At 43.5% G+C, this 14,914-nt stretch overlaps 1 protein-coding gene across 1 annotated transcript; it reads right to left on the bottom strand.

Annotated features, from left to right (window-relative positions):
* Positions 1-517: 517 nt before the first annotated feature.
* On the bottom strand, positions 518-4,356 carry LOC142494649 (uncharacterized). Its single transcript, XM_075599082.1, has 4 exons — positions 3,531-4,356; positions 2,874-3,179; positions 1,392-1,469; positions 518-1,026 (listed from the first exon to the last, which is right to left on the bottom strand). Exons 1-4 carry the CDS (start codon positions 4,126-4,128, stop codon positions 518-520), a joined length of 1,491 nt encoding a protein of 496 aa, XP_075455197.1. The 5' UTR covers positions 4,129-4,356.
* Positions 4,357-14,914: the final 10,558 nt, after the last annotated feature.

Raw genomic sequence — 14,914 nt, 5'->3', positions numbered from 1 at the left:
TCTTTTGCCACCAACTTTAGGCACAACAGAGCCACTTTGAGTGGCCTCTGGCACTTCACGGGCAGGGCTTGTGTCCAGTGACTCACCTACAGGGCTTTTGGGCAGTGACTGTTCACCTACGGGGCTTGTGGCCAGTGACTCACCTACAGGGCTTGTGGCCAGTGACTCACCTACAGGGCTTTTGGGCAGTGATTCACCTACAGGGCTTTTGGGCAGCGATTCACCTACAGGGCTTTTGGGCAGCGATTCACCTACAGGGCTTTTGGGCAGTGATTCACCTACAGGGCTTTTGGGCAGCGATTCACCTACAGGGCTTTTGGGCAGCGATTCACCTACAGGGCTTTTGGGTAGTGACTGTTCACGGACAGGGCTTGTGCCCACTGACACATGTGAGCAAGTTGGTAGACACTGCACAAGTGATGGTTGGTCTGTTTCATGTGTGTCTTGTTTTGTTTTTGTCGCCTCCTTTGTAGGTGTCTGCTACTGAATTTGTACAGATGGCAGCGGTAGGATGTCATCAGGAACCTGCACAGGAACCTGCTACTTGACCGGTAACATTTGGGCCTGGTGAATGAATATCAGATGAATGTGGTGAAAACTGACCTGCATGAACAGATCCTGGCTGGGAGGTGTTGAATTGTGGTACATTAGTCATTCTCCAGTAATTAGCTTGTGTTTGCTGAACAACTAATGCTTCGAATGAGGTGTTGATTTTTTGCAACTGTTTAGGCACTTCAATGAAGACTCTGTGGAGATGTGCCAATTGTGAAACTGTTTCTTCCTGCAGTGCAATCATCCTTTCCAGCACTGTCATCAGGTCAGAATGGCGACGATTTTCTGCTTCCACAATTTTTCCCTCAGAAGCTACAATTGCATCATATGTGGTATTTGCTGGACGTTTTGGCGGTAAAACAGTTTCAATTGGAACCTCTTCATGGTCACTTGCTTGTATTTGTGTGTCTATGGCGGCGGCGGCGGCATCATCATCATCATCATCATCATCATCAAAATCCTCTTCATCATGTTCTACAAATAAATGTACACATTATTAAATGGCATGTTAATCTCTGCTGTGTTACTATGTAATTGTACTGTGTCATAAGTAACAACTAACATGTTTCCATACGTTTTATAACCTCACATTAAAAACTACCTTGACTTAAGAATAATGTTTGGACTCAGTATGAAATATGAGTGAATGAAAACTTGCTGTAAACTCACAACTCCTACATGATAGTTAACATCACTAACACAATACAAGTTGCCTTACACTTCATTTTCACTGACACTAAGTAATCCTATTTAAAGAAGATGTGCAAAACAAATAATGAACATGACAACATAACATATAGAAGAGCACATATTATATGGCCACCAACTGATACACTCACCTTCTAGGTGTGTTGAGCTGGCTGACCCAGGTGAAGACACTTGTTCAGTCTCAGGTGACACATGTCCTTCAGGGGCAACTATATATAACAATAACATAAGTTTTACATTTACATGTGTAAATATTGAACAAACAGTTATTGTATGTTCTGTATTTATGAGTACCTAACAGCATCATTTCCTTAACCCAAAATGTGTGTGTGAAAGTGAACATAAATAGTTGTAATAACAATGTACATGCCTGTGTACTTAGAACTTTTGAGTTCCCTAACATAAAACATACTATGTTCCTGCAGTAATGCGTGAGGATAAATAGATAAAATTTGTACATAAAAATCATATGTTGTGTAGTGATATCAGTATCATAATGTACATAACTATCATGAGATGACCATTCACAATGGTTATCATGAAGGTGGTCATATTGCAAAAAGTGTTGTTTTTGGTAGAGGATATGTGTGGTACATTAATATAAGATGTGGCACACATGAATGTGGCTGTGACTAAACAAGACAACACATGCAGTGTGTGATAATGTGTCGTTGATAGTAGTAGTTCAACTATAGATATGAGTGAACTAATGTGTGACGTACGGTTTGATAAGTAATGAGTTGTTGGGGCATTTAGTAGCTAAAGTGAAGCTTTCAAATGAGTGTGATTAACTTCAGTTGTGCTAGTCAGGTTGTAAGAACGGTATTCCCTTCCCCAAAAAGCCTAATCAGCCACACCTTTCAATTACTTGAAACAGGTGAAAATGGTGTGAACTAAGTTGACCCTAAAATGAGGCTGTAATTAGTGTGTGTGCTGAACCCCACCCCCTCTGTTGAAGTGTATGCTGTGATGAGATATTAATTGCAGCTGCTTTAACACAATGGTAGATGAGCTAAATAGTCGTGTGCAGTTTTTAAGTTATGAAAACAATGACATAAAATATGATACGTGTGCCTCATTATGCTGTCTGTATATGAGTTAAAGCAAAAATGGACCTTTTCATAAACAACTATAGATGTGTTAGTGCAAGTGATGTTTGTAGGCCGTTGCATGCAATATATTTGATGCATGCTTAAAATAGGCAGTAATGTCATGTTTGTCGGAGTAAAATAAATAAAATACACAATAATATTATACATATTTCTGTTCTGTACCTGTAGCTAGTAATAATTTCTCATTAACATGTGTTACACATGTGTACTACCCTGTTGTTCCCCATCTTCGCCCACCATCAATTGCTTCCACTGCAGCAATGCATTTTGGGAATTCACATGTAAATGAGCACGCAATGGCACGTGCTACAGTATATTAGTTACTGCTTTTAGTAGGACTACAACATATATGTCTATTTTGAGATATATATATTATACAGAATCAGACATATACATATATAGATGCAGGTATGCTTATATTGTGAAGACAGTATAAAAAGCAGTGTAACTATGCAAAATAACTGTAAGCAACGACACGCCTAGTACAGTAATATTTCTCACCTGGTGGAAATTGTGAGGGGTAAATTCCTATATCACGGTCACCAGGTAAGCCTTCCACGACGACGGGAAGTAATTTTGCCCGAAGCAGCTCCTCCAATGGACTTAATATGAGACGTTGTGGTGTCGGCCCACCTCCAGTGCCAGTAGCATGCACGCGTTGGTGTTGTATTTTCTTTTTCAATTTGGACCTAATATCATCAAATCTCTTGTGACAATTCCGCTTGTCCCTCACATGATTCCCACACGCATTGACACCAATGACTATTGTGTCCCACATTTCTTTTCTGCTTGCTGAACTTGTCCGCCCTTGAAAAACATATAAAATATATGAGGTAAATGATTAATAATAGAAGCACCAGTTTCCTACACTGCTAGCTGTTCCAAGAGATAGCAAACATGCTGTTTTATGTGTAATATGTGAAGCACATGAGCATTCACTACTAAACCTATACATGTAAGCAAGGTTGCATTCATATTGTATGCAGTTATGGCAAATTGACCGCCTGTGTTTAGTTGTCCTTGTAAGGCATGATAAAAAGCTGTGTTTCCAGACTAATTAACATAGAAAGATATTCTGAACCCATATTTGCATATGAACAAAACTCAGATGACCTAGGATCACATGTATTTGAATAATAAATGTAAAGGTACACTTACCTAGTAAATGTCCATATATACTGTCATAGTGCTCCAGAATGCCAGTGACAAGAGCTGTATTTTCCTGGTCATTGAAGCGAGGATTACGTGGCTTCTCCACACGTTTCTTCCGAGCAGGTTTAGGGTCAGAGCTTGGCTGGTGCTGACTGGACTCTCCTTCTTCCAATGGAAGAGCCTCCAAAAGCTGCCCACCAGCAAGCACGCCACCACCATCCACCCCATCAGCAACTGCGCCACCAGCAGCACTCACAGCACCAGCACTCCCACTCCTAGCACCAGCACTCCCACTCCTAGCACCAGCACTCCCACTCCTAGCAACAGCACTCCCACTCCCAGCAACAGCACTCCCACTCCCAGCAACAGCACTCCCACTCCCAGCAACAACACTCCCACTCACAGCAACAGCACTCCCACTCCCAGCAACACCACTCACACTCCCAGCAACACCACTCACAGCACCAGCACTCCCACTCCCAGCAACACCACTCGCACTCCCAGCAACATCACTCCCCTGAACAGTACGTTCACTCCGACGCGTACTCGCACGAGTAGCACTCCCACTCCCACCAGCATCACTCTTCCCACGCTTTGCGGGCATACTTCCAGCACTCACAAAAAACAGACAATAAATGTACAGCCAATCACACGAAACACTTCCACATATAAAACAAGACAAAGATGTAAACAAAACAACAATGGACAAAGCTCACCCAATACACAACAAGTCTCTCCGTCAATATGCAAATGTTCAATCAGCCAGCTCTGTGCGTCTCTCTCTCTCTCTCACTCCCAACAACACAGAGAATGATTAGCAGTACACGTTGCCTTTAAATATGGCGCGCAATCCAATACATGCTTGTTTCGCCTGATTCAGCAAGATTTGTGATTGGGCAACCTATCAGCACCCCGCCACGCACGCCGATAAACCTGTGTGTGATCGGATAATCATCGTGAGAGTGGGCGGATTTGTTTTCGGGTTGATTTTGAATGTATTCGGCACTTACTGCATACGGAGAGGAAAAATCGCCATTAACATGACTAATCGGTAAGCTTGCCGATTTCACTTAATCGACGCTTACTGCATGAGGCCCTATATATGCTGAATTTTGATAAGGCACCCTTCTAGATACATATGGAGGAGAGAAAACACGCCTAATATACCAGGGATATATCATAATTTGGATACACAAAGTATATTCAAATTATTTAAACAGAGGGCAATATATATATATATATATATATATATATATATATATATATATATATATATATATATATATATATATGTGATAAAAAATCACTGGCACTCCAATAGAAATTTAATAATGAATAGGTGCATGTCCCATATAAATAATAAAAGTATACATTACCGCATAGCAGCAAAAAGGGAGACAGCACTCAGGTGAATGAAAATAAATGTATTAAATACAGCACATAACTCCAACGTTTCGATCCCACAGGGGGATCTTCCTCAGGGTGGTGCAGCACCCTGAGGAAGATCCCCCTGTGGGATCGAAACGTTGGAGTTATGTGCTGTATTTAATACATTTATTTTCATTCACCTGAGTGCTGTCTCCCTTTTTGCTGCTATGCGGTAATGTATACTTTTATATATATATATATATATATATATATATATATATATATATATATATATATCACATCACCTTGAGAAAGGTCCCACACGAAGGAACGAAATGTTGGATATGATGTCTTGATAATACAAATCATTTTTTTGACTACATTTTGGAGTGCTGCCTCTTGATATTCGTCTCAAACACGGTATCGTATTGCCTTTTATATATATATATATATATATATATATATATATATATATATATATATATATATATAAATACTTATATATATATATAAGTTTCTCAAGAAAGGTTCAACTCCGGAACCGAAACGTCGGATTGGGCGGCCTGTTCATTTTGTATTGATGCCTAATAGAGACTTTTTTGCCTATGCTGATCTGAGTGCAGTCTTCCTTTACCGGACGTGAGAATGGTAATGTTGTTCTATTATTATTATTAGAGACTGGTACCTGTTGATGTTTTTTTAGTACATTGAGTGCAAGCTGAAATTTGTTTCTTTATATATATATATATATATATATATCTCTCGAAAGCTCGCACAAATAAAAGCATTTCGTTAGCCACAGAACGGTATCATCTATTTATTTTTTGTTTATTGAAGCTCGGCTAACACGGTACTGATACCTCTACATGTATATATATATATATATATATAGATATATATATATATATATATATATATATATATCAGGACTTAGTGAAACTTTCATGAAACCACTTGTATACAGCATACCCCAGACCATCTCAGGAAGCTCAAAAGTATTAATATTTAAATGGATGCTCGAACAGAAAAATGATATACTTCATAATAATGTGAAAAGCAGTGTGGCATGAAACTTACAGGAAATACTTAAATTTCTTAAAATTCCCTCCCAACATACTGTACCACTTAATGTATATTGTAAGGTCTTTGGAGCCGGGCTGCCCTGTGCCTTACTGTATGTTGTCATATACCTATTGCGCTTATCCCCATTGTTTGTACTTTATATACCATGCATTTTAATTTTGTGAAGTGATTCATACAACATTGATGCTATACAATATAAATAAATATATGCATATGTACACGTACATGTACAGTATGTGCCAGCATTTCTTAAGAATTGATTGAATCCATTTTTCAAGAGGATTACAAGTACAGATAAAGTGAACCTAAAGATCTTGATCTCTACATTAAAATAATTGTTTTTTATTTGATTTATTCTAAAGTTCATCTTTAGTATGGCTGTTAGTCCTATGATATGCATTGTCTGAAACTTTTAAACTATACCCTCTGTTTCAAAACCAGTGTTTGAGTACTTTAAACTTCCTGTTTAAACTCAGCATCTATGGAATAAACACTGCCCTATTGGAATTCCTCTTTTAGAACTGGGGAACACATATTTGTGTAAGTGTTTTGTCGTGTATTAATGTATGTAATTGTTAAATAATCTATTAGGTATATAGACACATTTATGAAATATACAGCAAGAGTGCATTAATACAATATTGGGTAGTCTTTTGTATAGTTTTGGACTATTAACATGCTTTAAAAAAAATACCTTATATCCTGTAGGTTTGATAAATTGATATTGATATTTATTTTGTAGATTGATATACTGTATTTCATTTGTGGCAATGCACCGTTTTTGTGTTGAACTGAGTGACATGTTGGTATAAATATGTTTTTTTTAAATTTATAAATAAATAAATACAGGCATACCCCGGTTTAAGGACACCCACTTTAAATACACTGGCGAGTAAAGACATATCACCCAATAGGCAAACGGCAGCTCGCGCATGCGCCTGTTAGCACGTCCTGAACAGCAATACCGGCTCCCTACCTGTACCGAAGCTGTGCGCAAGCGGGGAGACTGTAAAGCCTGTTACAAATGCGTTATTTACAGTACATCAGTTATGCATGTATATGACGATTGCAGTACAGTACATGCATCGATAAGTGGAAAAAAGGTAGTATTTCACTTTAAGTACATGTTCGCTTTACATACATGCTCCGGTCCCATTGCGTATGTTAATGCCTGTATCTTCTATATGAATTGTTGTAGATTCTATTTGTTTGGGATGCTTTTGAGGGCTCCTAAATTACCTCCTGTGATTCTTGTTTGTTTACTGACTTACTTTTTAACAGATGAAGCACCACCCTATTTTAGGTAAAACCCCTATTGTTATAGTATGTTAATCTGGAGCATATTTACCCTATATCAGTTTGCTGTCACATACTGTAACACAATTCCCCCTGTACAATAGGCAATACAAAAAACCCAACATATGTTAAAAGCTGTGTAAGCTAAAGGAATTGTATGTATGTATGTATGCATAATATTATATATATAGTGCCAAAATTGTACGCTGCATTTTACAAAAATACAATAAAAGGTAAATATGTTGCAAACAATGGGAATAAATGCAACAGGTAAATGACAACACAAAACAAAAAGCTTACAATCTAAGGGGAATATTTTAAGAAATCAGGCTAATCTATATACTTTACCAATTTATGAACAACATTTTATATTTAATTTATGCTGTGTTAGTATTGTTATAATTAAATAATTTTAAAGTCACTTCTCAAAGGAAGGAACTTCAAATGAAAGCACATGAGACATGAGGAATCAGACAAAAGCAAATAAAATATTCAACTGCAATAAAAAGAGAAACAGTATGTCAGTCAGATTAATTATATGATTATTTTTTGCACTGATAAAGTATGTGAATAAAAATAGTTCCAAATATGAGCTAAATGACTTGTACATTTCGGTATTTAATCCTCAGTCTCATATCCTAAAAACAAATGGCATAATAAGATTCCAGCAATAATTTTTCAAATATAAATAAGTAATCTAGTTTTGCGCAAATTTTATACACAGATGTTATATTCTGAACCAGATCATTTAAACATAATAATTCATCAGTTTTGTGTCATGAATAATGCATTTCAAAATTAAGTTCCATCCGCATTGTATCAAATTTTGCAATTGGAAACATACTTTACTTTGCTGTACTTATATATTCATGCATTTGTACATTGATATAATGCCAAAATTATGCCTTCTCTAATACTCTAACGGTTTTAGAAATTAAAAAGAACATTGAAGTTCACCCAGGAAAATACTTAACAGTGTATTATATTATAAATTGTATATGTAGCCCTCTTTCCCCACCCTCTGGGAGATGGTGTTGCTCATGGTGTATTCTGTGGTTTGTGGTGCATATCTGAGTGGTAAACAGTAGGCAGGAGATCTCTGCGATGTTGTGGGGTGGACATCAGGACATGCTCACGGTAGTTCTTTAGGTGACAGCGCCTATAGCCCAAGAGGATCCTGAGGCTTCAGGATGAACCTCATGGACACTTCTTCTTTGATCACTAGTTTATTGAACACAACACATATACACTGGAACACAGGATTGGCATAGTACCCATATTTGAGGCCTTAGCCATTATCTTCTTAGTACCCTACCCCCTGGTGGGGCTAGGCCTCAGCATACTCCTCTAGCAGGAGAAACTCTCTTCTGTCTCTGCACACTCTGAAGTCTATCCCAGAAGATCTACTCCCACTTACCCTACTCTACACTATAGAGGAGAAAACCCTCTCCTTCCCTGAGGAGTGGCTAGTAACCTGGCCTTCACACTGTCATAGACCCCCTTACCATAGCAAGCTAACCCTGAACTTTATTGAACATGCACACTGAACAATGTAACATACCCAGCATAGTCTACTGCTAACACTGCCCACTTACTAAATGGGACTTACAGTGTTATAAGGCCAGGAAATCAGTAGTCCCAGGGAACTGGGCTACATATATAAATTGATTCAGGTTGAAATGAACTTCCAAAGGTCCTTTTATTGTACAGTATTTCTCACTGAAGACTTGCACTGATACGGATACCGGAACTGGCAGGATTGATGAAAACCAGAGATCATACAATGGAATGTCAGTTAAACCCTTTTCCGCATGTAGCATAGCCTCCCGGCCACTATTAATTTTCCTGTGCCCTACCAGTGTAAGTCCTGTTAGGTGCAGGCAGTGGATGGGTTAATTCCTTCAGAAAGGCCTTGTGTGCTTTTGCAGCCTTAAATACATTTGATGTATCCAAGAGCAGGCCTAGTGTCAGTCTGAGGGTAGGATACTGATTGGGTCATATGCTGTATGTGATAACATCAGTATCCAGACCTGCCCTATTATGGGGCAGGGTTACAAGCCCATTCTCTGGGTTTATTATGACACTTTCCAGAAGTGAGTCAGTCTGTCTCCCCTCCCCCTGAGGAGTGGATGTGTGTGTGTGTGTGTGTGTGTGTGTGTGTGTGTGTGTGTGTGTGTGTGTTATCCTGAGCACTACCAGGGATAAGAATCTGGATGGGGCCTGCAATCCATTATCCCTACAGTAGGGATGTGCAGTCTGTCTGACTTCTGCTGTGCTGAATAAAGATCCAGTTGCACCATAATCCATTGTGGTTACTGACTGGACCAGAACATAGTGTCAGTATGGACCATCCTCCAAACACAGGATCCATGCTGGCTGGAGGTGCTGACAACGAGTGAAGAACCCTGAAAGCCTGTCCTGATTCTCCCCACTCCACCACGGAGAAACTCAACCCTCCTGTTTACCACACAGGGATGCACTACACTAGTAGCAGGATCTAATCTCACTTAGGGTGAGGTTAAAGTGACTACATTTGGTGGTGCTGCTGAGATCCCATTCTCACAGGACAGGTTTTTGCTGCAGCAGGACTTATGTGTTTGTGCATCACAGACTGTTAGATGCTTCCCTTACTATTAAAAGAATAGGGAGCAGTTCCCTGAAGCTTCACTAGGGAGCCTGATACCCATCCACTGAGAAAGAAAGGAAGGGGGGAATCTCTCCTTCAGGCTTCACCAGGGAGGGGGTTACCCAGTCCCTTGCCTAAAGAAGAAAACATGTTGGGGCATACTCTGGGCTTTGTGCCAGGGAGTGTGGTTACCCTCATGCTCAGAAACAGTGAGTAAATATGTTTGGGGCGTACTCTGGGTGTTGTGCCAGGGAGTGTGGATACCCTGCATATCAGAATAGAAGAAATAAAGGGGGGAACCGCTCTCTGAGGCACCACCAGGGAGGGGGTTACCCCCTGAACGCTTGTTAAAATACAGTTTTGGGACAGGGCCCCTGAAGCTTCACCAGGGTCCCTTGTGCACCCACTCATCGCAAAACTGATGAAGAAAGGGAGGGACCGCTTCCGAAGGCATCACCGGGGAGGGGGGTATTCACTAAACTCCTAACAAAAGAAAGAAAAGGGGGCAGGACCTATGAGGCTAAACCATAGATCCCTGTGTACCCACTCATCGATGTATTGATGAATTAAGAGTGAGGTGTTCCCTGATGATCTACCAGGTTGTGTGGTACTCATATAATCAATTACAGCAGAAAAGATACTCTATTTTGTGTGTCTCCTGCACACAAAAAAAGGAGTCACACATGTACTTTCTAGCACTCACAAAATGGTGATTTCCCCTGAAACGGAACCCGCATGGTTGCTGGACTTTAACTTACAAAATGGTGGTTCCAGATATCTGGGAGTCGCATGGCCTGGTACTATTACAAAATGGCGGTCCCCACTCCACCAGGGAAGCCGCATGGTGTTTGCAAAAGTTGCAGAAGATTTTGCAAGCTTCACTTTATTCAGCCTTCAGATTCAACGTGAAATGCTGAGACCACGCCTCCTTCTCTCTCCTGAATTGGACGCCTGGGTCCACACGGGGGGAGGAGCTTGGCATGAACAAGTTACTCTGCCGGATGCATGGAGCTCAGACACGCGTGCCCTCGGTACTCACCAGACGTGTGTGCAGAGCTGCTCCCTTGTCTCCTCATTGAAAATTAAAATGGCCACCGAGCAGTGGTGGGATTCAGCCGGTTCGCACCGGTTCGTGCGAACCGGTTACTGGAATTTTTCAAGTTCCCAGAACCGGTGCATTAACCGGCAGTAGAATCACTGGTTTCAGAGCAGAGCAGGACTGCAGGGGAGGTGCGCCATCTAGCTGTCTGACCCAGAACTGCCGGTGCCTGCAGCTAGAGCTCCTCACATCCTGCTCTGACTGAAGTGATTGCTCTGCCGCTGCATATCATCTCCCCCCCCCCCACACCTGTGTGCAGCCAGGGAGCCAGGGAGCCATGGAGGAGGGGAGGGAGAGATATGATGGAGGTTTGAGAGTGGCTGGGGGAGATGTGAAAAGGACTGAGGGAGATGTGAGAGGGACTGGGGGAGGTGTGAGAGGGACTGGGGGAGGTGTGAGAGGGACTGGGGGAGGTGTGAGAGGGGCTGGGGGAGATGTGAAAAGGACTGAGGGAGATGTGAGAGGGACTGGGGGAGGTGTGAGAGGGACTGGGGGAGATGTGTGAGGGACTGGGATGTGAGAGGGACTGGGGGAGATGTGAGGGGGGCTGGGGGAGGTGTGAGAGGGACTGGGGGAGGTGTGAGAGGGACTGGGGGAGATGTGAGAGGGGCTGGGGGAGATGTGAGAGGGACTGGGGGAGATGAGAGGGACATGTGAGGGGGACTGGGGGAGGTTTGAGAGGGGCTGGGGGAGATGTGAAAAGGACTGAGGGAGATGTGAGAGGGACTGAGGGAGGTGTGAGAGGGGCTGGGGGAGATGTGAAAAGGACTGAGGGAGATGTGAGAGGGACTGAGGGAGATGTGAGAGGGGCTGGGGGAGGTGTGAGAGGGACTGGGGGAGATGAGAGGGACATGTGAGGGGGACTGGGGAATGTGTGAGGGGGTTGGGGGAGGTGTGAGAGGGACTGGGGGTGATGAGAGGGACATGTGAGGGGGACTGGGGGAGGTTTGAGAGGGGGCTGGGGGAGATGTGAGGGGGACTGGGGAAATGTGAGAGGGACTGGGGGAGATGTGAGAGGAACTCTCTGCCCCCCCCTGTCTCTCTCTCTTCCCCCCCTGTCTCTCTCTCTCTGCCTCTCTGTCTCTCTCTGCCCCCCCCGTGTCTCTCTCTCTGCCCCCCGTCTCTCTCTCTGCCCCACCCTGTCTCTCTCTCTGCCCCCCCTGTCTCTCTCTCTGCCCTCCCCCCCTGGTCTCTCTCTGACCCCCCCCCTGTTCTCTCTCTGACCCCCCCCCTGGTCTCTCTCTGCCCCCCCGGTCTCTCTCTGCCCCCACTGCCTGGTCTCTCTGCCCCCCCCCCTTGTATCTCTGCCTCCACCCTGGTCTCTCTCTGCCCCCCCTGGTCTCTCTCTGCCCCCCTGGTCTCTCTCTATGGCAAAAGAAACAATATAATGATAATCATGTAGTGATATGAAAATATTTTAAGAAAGACAAATAAATAATTTATTTCAATCAAATATTGTGATTTTCATTTTTCACAATAAAAGGGCAGTACGGTCTCCCCCCCCAGCTCTCTCTCCCCCATCCGGCTCTCTTTCCCCCCCCCCAGGCTCTCTCTCCCCCCTCTCTCTTCCCTCCCCTCTCTTCCCCCCCCTCTCTCTTCCCCCCCTCCCTCTCTTCCCTCCTCCTCTCTCTTCCCCCCCGCGGCTCTCTCCCCCCATGGCTCTCTCCCCTCCCCCTGGCTCCCCCCCCTGGCTCTCTCCCCCCTGGCTCTCTCTCCCCCCCGGCTCTCTCTCCCCCCCCCTGGCTCCCTTTTCCCCCTCCCCGAGAGAGAACCTGTCTGCTTAAAATTTTTAATCCCACCACTGCCACAGAGGTTGTCCCAAGTTATGAACTGTTTCACCAAGAGCTACCACTGCCCTACTATTGTTCCTGTGCTCTGTTCGGTTGGGTGAGTCACCCATCTGAGGTCAACTCTCTATGCCAGGAAGAGCGGATGGGGAAACTCCCTTTCCGGCTCTGCCGCATTGATTGAGACCCTCAGCAACGTACCCAATTTGGACGTCGCCCTGCCGGTCCCAGTGATCGACACCTGGTCACCAATAGAGGTCCGGAGCTTCGATCCACGCTGGGACATGCGCAGGAGGCTGCAGACCTCTTTTTGCGTCGCTGGAAAAAGATGTGCGAGACCCGAGCACGAGCTGGCACTTACGTGAAAGCTGCTGGACAACACTACGATGCACTGGGAGCAATTCCCGGCACCACTCCAGATAACCGCAAAGCCACTTACAGCTCCACCACCGGGAGACAAGAAGCAGTCCGGCCGAATGGGCATACCTGCTGCTACCTCCCCAGTGAGTGCTAAGTCCTCGCACTTATTTTCCCTGCAGTACCGGGGGAGAAAAAAAGAACGGAACTCCCATGATGCTGCAGCAGTAGCTACGGATAATTATTGCTAAGGGCCGTGGCATACAGAGCCTTGCCGGGACTGTATACAGTCTTATAGCTCCACCCTGGGAGATCTCACTAGTCTCTCGATCCCAGGACTATAATGTGCCCGTTCCGCCCCAACTTGCCCACGTACCCCATGTGATTTCCACCCTAGTGTTAAACCCATGACCCCTCTGCCCTTGTCACCAGTAATGTCCGTGTTCCCCATTAATGATGATGTTGTTATGCCTGTATTTCCTGTCACACCTATAGTAGATGCATTACTATGGTGGGAGGAGGGTCAGCGTGATGCTGAAAAACAGGATGAAATAGAGCGTTTAATAAAGGCATGGGGTGTGGAGTACAATATCCACAAGAATAGGGTGGAGTATATCTCAGAGTCTGGGAACAAACTGTGTTATTCTATATAAGTGCCTGACAGTCAAGGTAATATGGTGATGAAACCAGATCAGGCCCACTACTATTGAGGTAGCCCTATGTAACACCCATATTAGATCTGGGGTTCCAGCCAGGGTTATGTGGGGTTGTTTAATGTTATACTGTTGTATACACATGTTTAATGCAACTGTTTACCACACTTGTGCCAATGACAATTTACAAGTTGTTGTAAAGTATGGGATGGTATGCCTAGTGTAGTTCAAGCGCAGTCGTTAGAATTTCACCAGGGGAAGAATGTAGCATAACCTACTGGCCGCTACTTATATTCCTGGGCCCTACAAGTGTAAGTCCTGATGGGTGCAGGCAGTGGATGGTTTAATTCCTTCAGAAAGGCATTGTGTGCTTTTGCAGCCTTAGATACATTTGATGTATCCAAGGGCGGGCCTAGCAATAGCCAGAAAGTGTCAGTCTGAGGGAAGAATACTGATTGGGTCACATGTTGTATGTGATGACCTATCAGTATCCAGACCTGCCCTGTTATGAGGCGGAAGCTACAAGCACATCCTCTGGGTTTATTCTGGCATTTTCCAGAAGTCAGTCAGTCTGTCTACCCCCCCCCCTCCCTGAGGAGTGTGCGTGTGTTATCCTGAGAACTACCAGGGATAAGAATCTGGATGGGGCCTGCAAGCCTTATCCATAAAGGAGGGCTGTGCAGTCTGTCTGACTTCTGCTTAAGAACCAGTTGCACCATAATCCATTGTGGTTACTGACTGGACTAGAACATACTGTAGTGTCAGTATGGACCATCCTGCAAACATAGGATCCATGCTAACAAACAAGTGAAAACCCACTACAAGCGCTAACCTACACTTTAAAGAAATGTGTATATATAAGTGGATAAAAATAATTATCAACCATAAAGTGAATTGTGATAGAAAAGCAGCCAAGGGGAACTAAAAATAACAGATCATTCCAAATCTGATAAAACAATATACAAACACAAAATAAGTGTCCCCGGCGCTAATGTGATCAGTCCAAGATACCGTGATCCAACAAAGACAGTCTGAGATACAGGGCTTCTCTGGATGGGTTTATGGACTGGTAGATAAAAGTTCCAGATGGGAAAGGGTGTCCTTAGGGTGAGATCCTCACT

Source organism: Ascaphus truei, chromosome 5, assembly GCF_040206685.1.
Source record: "Ascaphus truei isolate aAscTru1 chromosome 5, aAscTru1.hap1, whole genome shotgun sequence".
Classification (NCBI taxonomy): Eukaryota; Metazoa; Chordata; class Amphibia; order Anura; family Ascaphidae; genus Ascaphus; species Ascaphus truei.
Note: the sequence above shows the minus strand (reverse complement) of the source record. Positions and strands in the feature narration are given on the sequence as shown.